General features: G+C 43.3%; 1 protein-coding gene across 1 annotated transcript in view; it reads right to left on the bottom strand.

The window, feature by feature from the left end:
* The window catches only part of HYDIN (HYDIN axonemal central pair apparatus protein), a 2,467,744-nt gene that overhangs the window by 709,612 nt on the left and 1,741,797 nt on the right, over positions 1-16,335 (bottom strand). Inside the window, exon 54 of the mRNA XM_085640020.1 lies at positions 6,279-6,378. Within this exon, the coding sequence (XP_085496146.1) occupies positions 6,279-6,378 (100 nt within the window). The remainder of the gene's footprint in view (positions 1-6,278; positions 6,379-16,335) is intronic.

Here is a 16,335-nt window from a genome sequence, read left to right as displayed (position 1 = left end):
TTGTATTATATTGAGGACCCATCTGTCCGTCGTTATTTTCTGCCAATGATGCAGATGGGAAGCAACTCTTCCACCCAGGGGAACTTGTGGAGGGGTTAGAAATACATGTAGCCGGATCCAGGAGGTTGTCATTGTCTTCTGCCATTGTCCTTTCCTTGACGACCCCCTCGTCCTCTAGGAGCACACTTTGTATAGCTCCCTGATTGTTTTTGACCATATTGCTGACGGTATGGTTGTGATGATGAGGAATAAGAGGGGTATCTCCCCTGTTGGTAACCCCCTCTATAGGATGATTGGCCTCTCCCTCTGGCATCCCGAAAGGGCACTTTACGGTATTGTAGTGAACCTAGGGCTTTTGCAGTATCTGTATCCTTGATACCTTGAAGTGCATCATCCACTTGTTTCCCAAACAAATCTTCTCCATCGAAAGGGAGATCTAGAATCTTATTTTGCACCTCTGGTCTAAAGGCAGTCACCCTTAACCACCCCTGACGCTGTAGCACCGCCGCTCCTCCAAGCTACCGTAAGGCTGTGGTTGCGATATCCATCGCACAGTCAATGACTTCAGCCGAAACCCTTTCTCCTTCCTGAAGGATCTTTTTCGCCTCCTCTCTATTGTCCTCTGGGATGAGGTCCATGTAAGGTGCCATATTGCCTGTCGTATCTGCCCAGAATGGCAAGGGCATTTGCTGCTTTAACTAGGAGAGCAGACATGGATGAGAACCTCTTTCCTGCATTGTCTAATCATCTCCCCTCTATCAGGAGGTGCTGATATAGGCGCAGAGGGATTCTTAGATTTTTGTTGTGCCGCATTCGAAATCACAGAATAAGGTTTTGGATGGCCCAGTAAACACGCTGGTGCGTCCAAAGGAGCTTAAAAAATTTTCTCCACTCTAGCAAGCACAGGTGTAACTGTCACCGGTGTCCTAAACCTTCTTCCCACACATGGCTAACAATTGGGATAGACCGGACTGACTTGTAGTATGGTTCCTTAAAATCGTATAGGAAGCATTCCGTTTGTGTTGTAGCCATAGGAAGCTAGAACCTCTTCGCAGCTCTTTCCATTAGATTATGGAATCCGCCGATATCCACCAGCGGAGAATCCACAGGTACTGGTGAGGGAGATGCCGGAGGTGGAATCTGGTAATCGTCCCATTCTTTGTTGTTATCTCTTCCTCTTCCTGGTCATCATCGTCCGTGGAGACAGGATCCTGGTGGTGTATTGTTTGAGGAGTTGTAGGCGTAACTTCTTGTAGTGGTTCCCTGCTTCTAACTGGAGTAGCAGGGATGGAACGTGGATGCAAGACAGGGATTTCCTGAGAAGCTGGTGTTGGCGGAAATCTCCTTTTATAGTCAGCTAGCATAAACTGCAGATCCATCATCATGGACGATGGCATACCCACCATCTCTTCTTGGTACCCTTGGCGATAATGTTGTTGCGGAGGATATTGGTACTCCCCATATCCCTCCTCATAGTCATCATCCTGACACTTCACATGCAATTGTGAGGGACTACTGGCATATCAAAAGGGTCCGTTGTCCTCCTCTTCCTCTGAATCCTGCTCCTCTAGCAGGTGTGATGGCACCAGAGGAGTGATCTTGCTTGGGGAGGTGATTTCTGGTGTAATTCTCCTTTTCCTAACGATTTTCAGTTTAACTGGAATTTCCCTCGTCGACGAGCCCATCGACGAGTTCGCCGTCAACACCCCTGCCATTGATGCCGTCGTCGACACCAGGCGTAAAGAGCTATACGTCGTCGATGACATAGTCGTCATCGTTGATGTTCCCGTCGACAACGGTCCCATCGTTAACATTGTCGTCGTCGCTGTCGTCGTCGATGCTGCTGTCAATGTAACCAGCGTCGACACCACAGTCGACGATGACGTTGTCGACGGAGAGGCTGTAATAGTCAATGATGGTGTCTTTGATATGAGCTTTACCTCAATCTTCGTTGTCGACGACGATGGTTTCTTCGTCGACGATCCCGTCGACGATGCCCGTTTCTTGGATTTTACCTCAGGAGGCATAGAAAACAGCTTCCTGAAGGGTTATTTGACCTGAGGATGTGACTTTGATGGTTCAGAACTCGACTTTTTCGATTGTTTTTCTCCAGAAGCATGTCCCTTACTCTCCTTTTCCACAGATTTAGGAGATTTTGAAGGACTGCGCCCAGAAGACCCATGAGTGGTCTTTTTTAGGGCCTTCTCAGGACATTCTCCTGAGGAATGAGTTTGAGGAGATTTTCTTCTCTTTTGAGATCTCCTAGATGTTGAGGGGGACTCCTCACTGGAGATAACCTCCTTTCTGGCCTTTAGCTTTTGAAGCCATATCAAGAGGCGCCCTTCACGATCTCTCAGAGTTTTACTTGAGAAAGTGCGACATACCTTACAGTCTTTGGCCTGGTGATCCAGGTATAGACAGTAGATGCAGTCAGAATAGGGTCATCAGTGTAGAGTCTCTTCTTAGAACAAGTTGCACAGGTCCGAAATAACCCTTTCTTCTCCTTTCTAGACATTCTCTAAAGAATGTATTTGAAGACAATCCAGAGTAGTACAAAATCCAGTTGAATTTCTAAGGACAAAGTTCTTCAAGGAAGTTGAAAAAAACTGAATTTGAGCAGAGCTCAAAGGAGACTCCCTACCACAACGTGCGGTAGAAAATCTGAGGGGCAAAAGGTTCTCTCAGGAGGGTTCTAGAGGGTGAGGAGCTTTGATTGGTTCAGGGACAAGTTTGGTCTCTTTTACACAAAGAAGGTTATGGGTTGCAAAAGGGAAATGGGCCTAGACCTCTTTTCAGTTTGCTATCCAACTAAGCATTGCTTTTTTATATACCGAAGACTCCCATCTCGACGACGGCGAATGATTCAGGCATGTGAATCTATTGAAGCTCCAATACTGGAGTAAGTTGACATATTTCTGTGCTGCTAAGGGTTGTGGGATGGGCCCAATCAGCATGAGGCAAAAGCTCCTCAGCTTCTTGCGGAACTAAAACTCAGACAATTGTGACTGGACCAAGGCTTTGAATTCAGACAGCGAGAAAGATAGCAGGTTGTGTGGTGGCAGAGAAACTCCTTCAGACTGGGATACGTTTGGCCACCACAGGGAGGATGACAGGCAGCAAGGTATATACACATTGGCAATTCTATTCATGGAAACGCCAGCATTAGTCTAGGAATGAATATTTCCTAGAATAGTTTCAGGACTGGCTGATATTCATGCAGTTCTTCTAAGTACTATGGCAATACTCATGAACCTCTAAATGTGCCCCATCAGCTGATGTACTTATGGTTAGGTTAGAGAGAGACCAAAAGACCTTCTTGGGGTATATTGTCTTTTGGCTCCACCCAATTGTGATCTTCAGAGAAGCTAGAAATCTATCAAACAGACTCAGTAGGGAGTTGGTGCTGGCAGCATTTATGGATTTCACTACTGATCCACAACACTTCCTTAAACATCTAGGTGTTTGCACTCCCTGTCCTGTCGCAAGGACATTAAGGAAGTCAATGCATGCCTCTTCTGACTGCCAAAACAATTACAGAGGTTGGGTGTGATGCACGCACTTGGAAGCAATATACTGTGTTAGATGTCTGTTTTTTTCTATTTGTTTCCGCTGAATCTGGGATCTTTACACAGAAGGTTCAAGCAAGGCCAGAACGAGTAGTAGCAGATGTCTTTATAGTGGTATATAGATTGAATAGCCTCAATTATAACACTTGGCAGAGTCTGAGGGTCCTCCATTGGAATATCTAGTTTGGCCATGTACTCCTAATCAGGACATCAATAAAAGTGTTCTCACCTTCCACTGAAATGTTATTTATAACAAACCTGTAGGAGAAGTAGGTATGGTATTCCTATAAGGAGTGTATATTTTATTACAAAAAAGGAAACTTTATGGAGTCTTCCATTTTGACGACTATCTCTTTTATACACAGGAACAAAACTCCTGTGTGTTTTACTCTGAGCATCTGAGGGTGCTTTAGGGACCCTGGTATTGGGATAACTGATTCAGTTTCAGTACTTGGACACAGAATGACAGAAGGGGTCTTCCTAAGTGGAGGAGACACATTGCCTGAAACAGTAATGGCTAGAAAATGGTTTGACATCACATTGAGTGCTTTGACATTGAATATTTTCATGTGAAGTGTTTTGATATCATGGTGCCCTTGACACCGAATAAAGAGGTAGCAAAGTTCTCTTTGACCCTGAACAGGTCATTTGTTTCCTCAAGATTTTCGACTGCTTCTATTTGACATTCTGCTCCTTAAAGTCTAACAGGTTGAATAAGATCATTTTTTTCTCACTGTACCTTTCTTTTCAACTATTTATCATTGGAAGATGAAGGGGTGGAGAGTCCTGCAAAGAAGCTCTCTGCTTGCTGACTGGGTAGCACTCTCCTTCTCAACTGTGACCCAATTTAGCATGAAAGCTGGGCTTAACCAGAGGAGTGCAGGAGGAGTCAGGTGATGGCCCTACTTTGACAGACTTGGACTGCGAGATAGACTATGACAGATAAATAGCTGCTCTAAACTCCCTAATACAAGTCTCAGGCGTCACCATACTGAACCGTATCTTGTTTCCATGACTGTGACCAGGTAGGATAGTGCCTTGGCTTTTCAATGCAATGGGGTCACTGTTTTTGATCCGAAAACGGAATACCTTGATCCCTAAATGCAAAAACAGCTTTTTTCTTAAGTTTTCTATAGGGCGAACTTGACCCGAAATCAGGTATCAGAGCGCTTTACATGAGCACCAGTTGCGTTACATGACACTTTTATTTTTGTTAGGCTGGGGAGATTGAGTGATCTGCATAGAATCACAGGATATTGAGCGTTGTTGCCGAGACTCGAACCCGGTTCCCCAGATTTGAAGTCGACCGCCCTAACCGTTAGGCTACCTCCTCTCCCCAATATGAGTCCTGAAAGAACCTTTAACCCAGGGTTTCTCACTCCCTTCCCTTTAACGGTGATAAAAACGTCCAGCTAGAACAACTTTTCCTTTACGTGGGGGATACAGTCAAGCAATTTGGTACATTCATCTTCCCGGTGGTTACACAACAGTTGCTTATATGCAAGAATGATGCAACGTGCCCGGTCCACTGACCCAGACCTTATAGTGACCTCTTAAACCTCCCTCATTCAGCTATCTAGTGTTTCTTTAGACTGAGGTACATGCTGATGCTGAATGTAAGCCAGGTCGTTTCACAGGCATGGTAGTAAACAGAGCACACACGTGCTCTAGGTGACTGCTCTCCAAGCACAACACGTAGAGGATGTGCAGGTCAGCTGCTACAAATGGCCAATGGCAAAATGCACATGGCTTAATGCACTCGATCTGAAGGAAGAAATGTATGAGGAACAATAGCCAAAATAATGCAAAAATGTCCTATATTGCAGTTTGCTCTGTATAAGGAAAGTTGCTGAGTGAGAAAGAAGCAGGGTCCAATTCACACAGCTCGGCGAACAAAGGGAACTGACACTGTTGTGCATCTACAGGGACTGGGCTATGTTGTGTATGACATACGCACGCAAGCTTATGTATTATCGGTACACAGTTCTGTAGGTATAGAGAAGGTTTTGGCAGCATTACTAGGTGGCCAAAAATTCACAAGTTGACAATGGGACGGAGCAAGAACATAGGGTAACTATTCCCCATTACAACTGGAATCTCTTTAACTAATATAATATATATTTCTCCTCAGTTGTTTGGTGATCTCTTTTTTACAACAGGTTTGCGAGTAGAAGAGTTTCAAAGTAATGATGGAAATAGAATCACTAGGACATAGGAAATCAGAGCTTGCAGTAATTTCCCTTAAATACATAACTTTCCGACCTATATGGGGGCTTCAGGTTTGCCTGTTTTGGCGAGATCTTAAACAAGCTGTTGTGGGATTTTGCCATTCTTTACCACTACGGTTGGGAAAGACAATTCCGCTTTAGTTTACCCTTATGAAAGATTAGGGATAAGAATGTAATTGGGGATCATAGGCAAAAATTTTATTGTGTCAATGTGCAACACACTTCTGGAATTAAGGCATTTATTCATTCATGAGTAAATGCCTGGTGTCATTCTGTGTCTGCATTGTAGCATTATTAATATTATTAGAGGCCATTCTGGCCATCGCAGAACTACCCACAGCCTTTTAAATGGCTATAAGTGAATCGTGAACAATAATAAATGTGAAAACTGGGTCCTTGACACTAACGGGTGCTGCATTTTTCTTGCGTGATGACAGGGGTCTCCCTGTGCACTTAGATACTTCTCAATGTTAGCAGAACTTACCTTTAGGGAAGCTGATGTCCAGAGCCACATCATAAGCTTCAGCAAAGATCTGGATGTTTTCGATTTGGACAATTCCCAGAATGTTCTCTACATCAGACAGCTGTAGCAAAAGGTAACTCGGGATTAGCAGTTTAAGGGCACAGGTTGGAGACAGAAGTATACCCTTTATTAAGAGGGTCAAAAATCAAAGATACAAGTTAAATATAGTTCACCCTCTGTCACAATCCTTTGACACTTTTGAAATTTGTAAACTGCCTTAAGTAATCAATTTAATTGAGCAGAAATTCTTATCTTTGTATTATTTCATCCCATTGCCCCACAGTATTTTTATATAGGGGACAAACTATTAATTTTCCAGGACACGTTTTCAATTTTGTTGGCTACAAGGCCATAGGTCTACTGGTAAGTCTGAAATAAAAGTCACATTATATTTCAATACACCATGGTCTAATACAGTACGGGCTAAGAATTGTTTCTATGCTACAGAAAAATTTGCTTGGTTTATTCTAATGTTGTCAGTGGCCCATCCACACATAGACTTGTGAAGGTTGGCAAATAATAATAGGGGTGCCATGACACATTTAGAATCAGAGTAAGTGAAAAAATACACTGTAGCATATACATGTGTTGGCAGCAGCAGAAAGCAGCAAAGAATATACTGGGACGGGAAATTAAGAAGATGGTTCTAATACCAAGAGCAGTGACAGGATGTCTTTTCTGAGAAATGTTTTCCCATTTACTATCCAATTCTGTATTTTTGCCATTACATAAAAAGTTGTGCAAAAAATAATGAGTCTAGGGATGAAAGATTACCAAAATGTGGAATATCCCTGTCCATTAACACAAACATTGCATCCTGGTGTCCAAATTGTTAAGTAAGTAGCAGAGCAGCAGAAAAGAAACGTTATACCTAAGATTATGAGAGATGAGGTAAAAGAAGGTAAAGGTTGAGAAAAGAATTGCCAGAATTTTTTTTAAAAGAATACCCTGACAAACACTGTACCAGTCCTGTTGTGTGATTTCACACAGTAACATTTTCTGAATGTGTGAGTTAAGTTTCAGACACAACAGTACAGGTTGTAATCTATGAGATCGTGTAGCATGATTTAACTGTGATACACAAAGACTGGTCTCTGTGAGCAATACTGAAAATCTTATTAAAACTATTTAAAAACATATAACATGTCTTAGATGAACCTGCTACCATGCCATTCTCTATCTATAAGGGCTTGATATACTCTATGTTACCAGGGATTCTGAGACCTTGTATGGAGCTTTGCTGCACCATCACTACAAGGCAGGTCAAAAATAGGGAAACAAGATGCCCCCTGCTCTTAATGTGCGGGTAATGAAGCTCAGGAAGGATAGGGAATTATAATGAAACAACTAGAAGATGTTGGAAGGCAAGTGGAGTCGGATGAGTGCACCTAAGTGACACTTTAGCTGGTGCACCAATTTGTGGTAATAGAGGAAGTAACAGCTCTGGGTGCAAGTGAGTGCGATTCAGCTTCATTATCCCTGCAAAGGCCAGCCCACTAGCCACATACATACATAATTTCAAGTAGAAAAGGGCAGAGGAAGACTGTAGTAAAGTCCCCAACCTCAATCAATGATCCCTGTTCAATAGGATGACTCAAACTTCTCAAGATGCTGCCCTTCAATGGCTGTCACACACCTGTAGGGCCAGTGGTATTGTGTTCCACTCAGAGCAGGTTTGGCAGGCACATCTATAATAACAAGTCAGTTCAAATCTGAACTTTTGTTTAATACTGCCCTTCGATTGTCACATATTGTGGGTAAACATCAAACAACCACTCCCTCCCTCTAGTTCAAAGTCTCATATACGTAAAATTCGGTAGAAACCATCATATTTGTTTCAAATGCTCTTTACAGGGACATTTCAGGGACTAGAAAAAAATTACAGTTTAATTTAACGGCTCATGCACCACCAACAATGACCAATAACAGGAATTCTAGAATGCGAGTTTGCAGGTATCTGCTTGGATTTTGGGCAAGATTGTGAAATAGCAGATAGAAGTCTGCTTTAGTGCCACAGAAAATTAGCTCTTCTGGGGTGCATACACCACAAATTATTGTTGCCAACATAATTTTTTTTGTACATTTTCAAACACTTTCCAAGAAAAGAAATTCTTGTTTGATTAAACAATTTATTTAGTTAGCTCCCGTAGATATCATTAATACACTTCAAATCAATATTATTGAGATATGTTCTCTTCTTCAGGACTTAAATATATACTGTTTTATGTGACTGTAAATATTCTAGAACAATAATGTAATATTCTCGGCTATAACATTAAAGCATAGTCCTTAAAGCATGACTTTAATAATTTCTGTGTACAATGTTTGTAGCTGATTGCTTCAAACACAAGTCAGCTTCAACTGGAATGATTTGTATGGAAATTGCATCTTTCAGTAAATATCCATAAAATCAGCTCGCTTTGTAGTACTTGTACTACTTGCTTCCATCCTATCAGCATAGAGGTCAAATATATTCTTTCAATTTTTTAGTTACTGGTACATGTAGTCCATTGAAAATAATTAGTGCTCCAGCTCAATCATGCCTCAAATGCAAACTCCACAATCACTCAATAAAAAACGTTTTCTTAGCACCTAACTGCTTTTTTCCATCTTATCATCTCAGTAACTCCAACATGATCTCAAATATCTGTAATCTCATTTGGCTCTTGATAAAATATCTGGCCAGCCGACTGTTTTGTTATTTTTCTGCTCACTGCTTTGGTGCATTAGCTATCATAGCTTAACCATATACTATGAGTAAATCTAAGCCAAGATGTTTGCACATAATGAACAAGTTACTTACCTTAGGTAACGCTTTTTCTGGTGGATACAATATCTGCCTGTGGATTCCTAACCTTTTGAAAGACATTGCTTATCATGTGGTAATAAGGAAGGCAGCTGAGTTGCTTGATCTGCAACTTCCTTCTGCGGAGGTAAAACCTAATATCCTGACTGAGGTTCTTAATACACCTTCTACAGCCTCTGAACCTCTGCTACCCTTTAATGAGGCTTTAAAGGAGCCTATTTTGGAAGTTTGGCAAAAGCCCTTGTCTGCTCCTGCAGTTTCTCGTTCCATTTCAAGAAGGTACAGGCCTGCTCCTGGGGATCCCGCGTTTCTGTCTTCGCATCCGTCACCGGAAAGCTTGGTGGTCCAGGCTTCTTGTTCGAAGAAATCTTCTGGTTCTTTCCCTACCATACCCGGTGATAGGGATTCTAAAAAAATGGAGCAAAGAAGGTATTTTCTTCTGCGAGTATGGCTCTAAAGTCCACTAATGCTACCTGTCTCCTTGGGAGGTATATCCATGCTCTGATGGACTCAGTCAAGCAGTTAGCTCCAAAGCTGCCTGATGAGGATCAGAATAATTTCTTGGAGGCCCTTTCAGATTATCAAGCTGCGGCCCGTCAGGTGATACAATCAGGTCTTGACACTGCTGACTCTGTGGCTTGTGTGATGGGGTCTTCTGTGGCAACAAGAAGACAAGCTTAGCTTAGATCGTCCGGATTTTTTCCTGATGTTCAAGAGACTCTGCTGGATTTGCCCTTTAATGGGTTGAGACTGTTTGGAACTAAGGCTGACTCTGCCTTGCAGCATTTTAAGGATAGCAGAGCAACTGCAAGGTCTCTGGGCCTTCAGACGCAGTCTAGGGGATACGGCTCCAAGCGGTATTGTGGTTTTGGAAGGGCTGCTTCCTTTCGTGGCCGCCAACAGATTCAACAGAGCCAGCAGCAGCAGAATCCTTTGTACAAATCGTATGGAGGGAAAAATAAAGGACGTTTTAGGGGAGCCTCCCGGCAGCAATCCTCCTCCTCCTCCACTTCTCCTCCCACCACCATTGGTACTTCAGGAAAGCAGTTCTAGATCCCCCATCTCAGAACATGTTGGTCCGGTAGGGGATCGGGTGTCCCACTTTCTACAAGATTGGAAATCGATCACTTCAGATTGTTGGGTTTTAAATCTTGTAGAGAATGGGTACACCCTGCCTTTTTTAGAGTTTCCTCCTCCGTACCCTCCTCACCAGGGTTGGTGCTCAGAGGACCACTTACTGCTTTTACAGCAGGAAGTTCTTACCTTGTTACAGAAAGGTGCGATAGAGGTGGTTCCGGAGCAGGAAAGGGGTCAGGGATGCTACTCCCGGTATTTCCTGATCCCCAAAAAGGACGGTCGATTAAGGCCAATCTTGGACCTCAGGATTTTGAATCTTTACCTCAGGTAACAGGAAGACTGGATGGTGTCCATCAATCTGCAGGATGCATATTTTCATCTTCCCCTCCTGAAGTCGCATCGGAAGTATCTCCGGTTCACGGTAGGATTGCAACACTATCAGTTTGTGGTTCTTCCGTTCGGTCTCACTTCTGCACCTCAAATCTTTACGAAGGTGATGGCAGTGGTAGCAGCACATCTCAGAAGGTCAGGGGTTCCTGTTTTCCCCTACCTGGACGACTGGCTGTTGAAAGCAGAGTCTCCGGAGTTAGTGATGTGCCATTTGCAAGCAACAACGCAGATGTTTTTCAAGTTGGGTTTTTTAATAAATGTACCCAAATCTCATCTCCGCAGAGGGTTCTCGACATTCAGTAGATGATTCCTTTGTTTCACAATGGAGCAGTTGTTCCAGTCCTGAAGGTTCTACGCCTGATCGGTCTGTTCACTTCCTGCATACTGTTGGTCAGTCATGTGCGCTGGCACATGAGGGCACTCCAATGGTGCCTCCGCAGGCAGTGGTATCAACACAATGGAGATCACGGGGAGAATGTCAGAATCTCCAGAGAAGCTGCAGTGGAGTTGACTTGGTGGGGTGTGCAGGGCAACCTGTATCAAGGAAAGCCCTTTCAGCTTCCGCCACCTGAGGCCACAGTGATGACGGATGCCTCCACTCTAGGGTGGGGTGCTCATCTGGGGGATCTGGAGGTCAAAGGTCTTTGGTCTCCAGAGAAAATGTTGCTTCAGATCAATCTTTTGGAATTGCGGGCTATATGTTTGGCACTAAAGGCTTTCCTTCCTTCCCTTCACGGTCAGTCGGTTCAGGTCCTGACGGACAACACTACCGCGATGTGGTACATCAACAAACAGGGAGGTGTAGGGTTGTGTCATCTCTGTTGAGAGGCTCTGCGACTCTGGTCCTGGGCTCAGAACCATCAGATTTGTGTGTTTTTAAATCATCTAGCCGGTGTGCTGGATGTTCGTGTGGACAGTCTCAGTTGGCGTTACTCTGCCGATCACGAGTGGCGGCTTCATCCGGAGGTGGTCCATCACATCTTCCAGATGTGGGGGTCTCCTTGGTTGGACTTATTTGCCACCCACGAGAACGCGCACTGCCCGTTGTTCTGCAGTCTCCAGTTTCCGATGCAGGGAGTGCTGGGGAACGCGTTTCAATTGGATTGGAGCTCACAATTCCTTTACTCGTTTCCTCCCATACCCTTTATTCCTCGGGTTCTGAGGAAGATTTGTCGAGACTGGGTCCAAGTTATATTGATTGCCCCGGATTGGCCAAGAAGGGTGTGGTACACAGCTCTACTTCACCTCTCATCACACCCTCTGCTCCGTCTCCCTCTCAGGGCAGGCCTCCTCTCGCAGTCGCTGGGGCAGGTTCTATACCCCCACCTCCAGAGCCTGCACCTTCATGCCTGGAGATTGAACGGGGCAACCTGAGTTCCTGCTCTCTCCCACCAGATGTGGTGGATGTTATTTTATAGTCCAGGCGACACTCCACCAAGTCTGTTTACTCTTCCAGATGGTCTAGAATCATTAAATGGTGTGGTGAGAGATCCATTGCTCCTTTAAAAGCCCGCATGTTGGATGTTCTTCGGTTTTCGCTGTTCTTGGCCCAGCAGGGTTGTGCTGTGGCCACTGTTAAGGGCTATTTGTCAGCTTTGTCGGTTTTTCTATGTTTGCCAGACCAGCCATCTTTATTTAAGTCCCCCATAGTCATGAGGTTCATTAAGGGCCTTACAAATAAGCTTCCTCCCACTTCTTTCATTATACCTCAGTGGGATTTGATTCTCGTTCTTACCTTTGTAATGGGTTTTCCATTTGAGCCGCTTCATAGTTGTCCTTTGAGGCTTCTCTCTTTTAAAACGGTTTTCTTGATTGCCATTACCTCAGCCAGGAGGGTAAGTGAGCTTCAGGCTCTTAGTTCTAAACCTCCATTCTTTACCATTCATGAAGATAAGTTGGTTCTAAGGACCAGGGCTGCTTTCTTCCCCAAGGTGGTTACTTCTTTCCATATGGGACAGTCCATTACTTTACCTACCTTCTATCCTCCCCCTCACCCTTCCAAGGAGGAGGAGAGACTTCATCGTTTGGAGCCTAAGAGAGCTGCCAGCTTTTATTTGGACAGAACAAGAGATCTGAGACTGGACGATCAGCTCTTTGTGGGCTACATTAAATGAATGAAAGGCAGGGCCGTGCACAAGCGGACACTTTCAAGGTGGATCATCTTGTGCATTAAGATCTGCTACGTCTGGCCAAGAAGGACCCTACTGAAGGTATCAGAACTCATTCCACCAGAGCTAAGTCTACGTCTTCTGCTCTGGCTAGAGATGTTCCTGTTATTGATATTTGTAAAGCAGCGACTTGGGCCTCCCTCCACACCTTTGCAAAGCAGTACTGCTTGGATTTGGAGGCTAGGAGGGATGGTCATTTTGCTCGTTCTGTTTTGCAAGATTTTTTGGTCCAGTCAGGTGGACACCCTCCTCCGGGAGAGGTACGGCTTTGGGATTCTATTCAGAAGGTGAGGAATCCACAGACAGAAGTATCCATCAGAAGAACAAGTTACTTACCTTCGGTAACGCTTTTTCTGGTGGATACAATATCTGCCTGTCCCGTTGTCTACCTGTTTCTACCAAAAAATGCTCTAACTGTTGGACATGAATGTTTTTAATATGTCTTAATCATGTTTATGTTTTATTATTGGGAAATGCTTGGTCTGTTGCTATTTCTCCATGCCTTTATTGGTTATGCATTTGTATGAGTATATATATATATATATATATATATATATATATATATATATATATATATATATATATTACCTAGGTAGTTATAGTTAGGACCCTCTTTCCATAGGAAAACCGTAACATTCTATTTGGAATAACTTTGGCGCCGGTCGACGAATCCTCGCGAAATTTTCAAAACTAATGGGGCGCTACGCTCCGCTCCTACCCTGAAAGTCTCGGGGGGATTCGTCAAGCGGGGGCTGAGATAAAAGGGGGGTCCCAAAACGCGTTTTTCCCATGCATTTTTCCATAGGACCTTTAGTCCGAGCTACAGCCCGAACGGCTGAACTGAATTACTTGAAATTTGGCAGAGAGGTAGTCCTCAGGTCAAGGAAGTGCCTTTTGTAGGTTTGGTGTAAATCTGTTCAGAAGATTCTGAGAAAATAGCCTTTAAATCAATATATATATCTGTGGCAGCTTACGGTGCGCTTACGGTGCGCTTACCGTAAGCTTACCGTACGCGTACGGTGGCGTGCGCGAGCGCGATTTTGATTGGCTCTTAGATCTTAGTAAACATTCGAATCGGTCGAAACCAGGAAGCGGCGGCCGCCATTTTCTCTCTGAGTTGGGCAGCAAAAACGAAGCCCAAAAATGTCTAAAGAGGCAGTTTCTTGAGATCCTAACCACCCAGCATTGATATAGGGGCCCCAAACAACCCCCAAGCCCCAAAAAAAAAATTTTTTTTTTGGGGAAAATCGCTGATTACGCGTACGGTAAAAATTAAAAAAAAAAAAAAATTATCCACATTCTCCCCACCCCGTGTGCAAATGGTGCCCAAAGGTCACCATTTGAGCATGGCATATAAGAGCTATGAAATTAACAAATGTGCGCACGGTGCGCGAAGCGCATCGTGCGTACATGGCCCATCCCACATAACGTGGGCACGCGGTGCGCGCAGCGCACCGCGTGACCACCGTGCGTGCACGGCACTAACTGCGTAAAGTGGGCGTGCGGTGCGCGAAGCGCACCGCGTGCTCACTGTGCGCGCACGGTGTGCGAAGCGCACCGTGCGCGCACGGAACGAACTGCGTTAACTGGGCGCGCACGCCACGAATTGCGTAAAGTAACTTAGCATTTAAAAAACCGTACAAATTCACTGAAAAAACCATAGGTTTCACACACGTTATAGTTAGGAATTAGCATTTAAAAAACCTTGCAAATTCACTGAAAAAAACATAGGTTTCACACATGTTATAGTTAGCTGTACATTTCACTCGTAAAAAACCAATGAAATTCCCCCGTTATAGTTAGTGCAGGCAACTATAACTCACGCGACCGCAATCTTCTGCTGATGACATATGTGTCTTTATGAAAAAAAAATATTTGTAATATATGTATAGCTAAAATTTAATGGAAGAAGACATGGGCAAATAAGTGTCTAAATACAGTATTAGCATCAGCAGAGGATTGCGGTCGCGTGAGTTATAGTTGCCTGCACTAACTATAACGAGGGAATATATATATATATATATATATATATATATATATATTCACTGAAAAAACCATAGGTTTCAGGGGCGTTATTGTTAGCTGGACTTTTCACTCGTACAAAACCATTGAAATTCCCCCGTTATAGTTAGTTCAGCTAACTATAACTCGCGCGCCCGCAATGCACTGCTGATGACATCACATATTACATCACTCATGACATGGTCAGTGACATCACTCATGACATCACTGATGACATCTCAAAGGACATCACTGATGACATCACTGATGACATCATCCAGTGAATGTGTGTTTTTCTGAAAATTACATATGTGTTATATATGTATATCTCAAGGTCGATGGAAGAATAAATGGGTATATAAGTGTCTAAATGGATGATTTGTTTTTGAAAAATTGATTGTATAACTGACTGATTAAGTGTATCTTAGTGAATACATGGCCTAGTGAGTAATGTTTAAATATGTAAATATCTGTATCAGTCTCTCACTTTGTGTATAAGTGGCTGCATGGGTTGGTGAGTAGCTACATGCGTGTCTATATAGGTTATTAGTTGGTTTTTTGAGTATCAGTATGAGTGTCTGAGTGTCTGTATGGTTCGGTGGGGGATATTACGTAGTGCATAGGTGCATGAATGAGTGACTCACTGTTTGTATGTGTTGAAGACAGCATGTGTGCAGGACTGTATGGGTGGATGAGTGTGTGCATGGGTGTGTTAGTGAGTGAATGACTGTCTCAATAGTGTCTTTATGAGTAACTACATATGTTTTAAACTAGCATATGTGACTATTGGTGTATATAAGTGAGTATATGTGAGAGTGAGAGATTGAAAGAGTTCCTGTATGAATAAGTATGTGTTTCTATAAGTGATTGTTTAAAAGACTAAGTATGTGTAGGTTTCTGTAGAAGTAAGTGTGGTGGTGTGTGTATAACTGTATATGCAAGTAAATGGATGTTTGATTCTTTATTAGCATGAGTGACTATGTGTGTGAGTAACTCTATGGATGAGTGGCGTTGTGTAACAGGATGTATAGGTGTATGAGTACATATGATGAGTGAGTACATGTATGAGTGACTGAATAGGACTGTTGGTGAATGAGTGGATGTGTATGTGGATTTTAGAATTACTGAATAGGTTGTTGTAACTGATATTGGTATGTCCATTGTTTTGAAAATTTTAGTTTCTATTTTTGAATGGTGTATCAAAGGTTATATTAGGGGGAGAGGAGGTCTGCCCCTCTATCACAAGGATGATGTCATCAGTGATGTCATTTGAGATGTCATCAGTGATGTCATGAGTGATGTCACTGACCATGTCATGAGTGATGTAATATGTGACGTCATCAGCAGTGCATTGCGGGCGCGCGAGTTATAGTTAGCTGAACTAACTATAATGGGGGAATTTCAATGGTTTTGTACGAGTGAAAAGTCCGGCTAACTATAACGCCCCTGAAACCTATGTTTTTTTCAGTGAATTTCAAAGGTTTTTTAAATGCTAATTTCTAACTATGCCTACAGAGATAGGACATGTGAAGAAAGAAGAAATAACGCACAGAAAGAAAAAAAAGAAATGCAGAAA

Source organism: Triturus cristatus, chromosome 12 (genome assembly GCF_964204655.1).
Source record: "Triturus cristatus chromosome 12, aTriCri1.1, whole genome shotgun sequence".
NCBI classification, from domain to species: domain Eukaryota; kingdom Metazoa; phylum Chordata; class Amphibia; order Caudata; family Salamandridae; genus Triturus; species Triturus cristatus.
The sequence above is the reverse complement of the archived record's forward strand: the minus strand, read 5'-3'. Positions and strand labels throughout refer to the sequence as shown.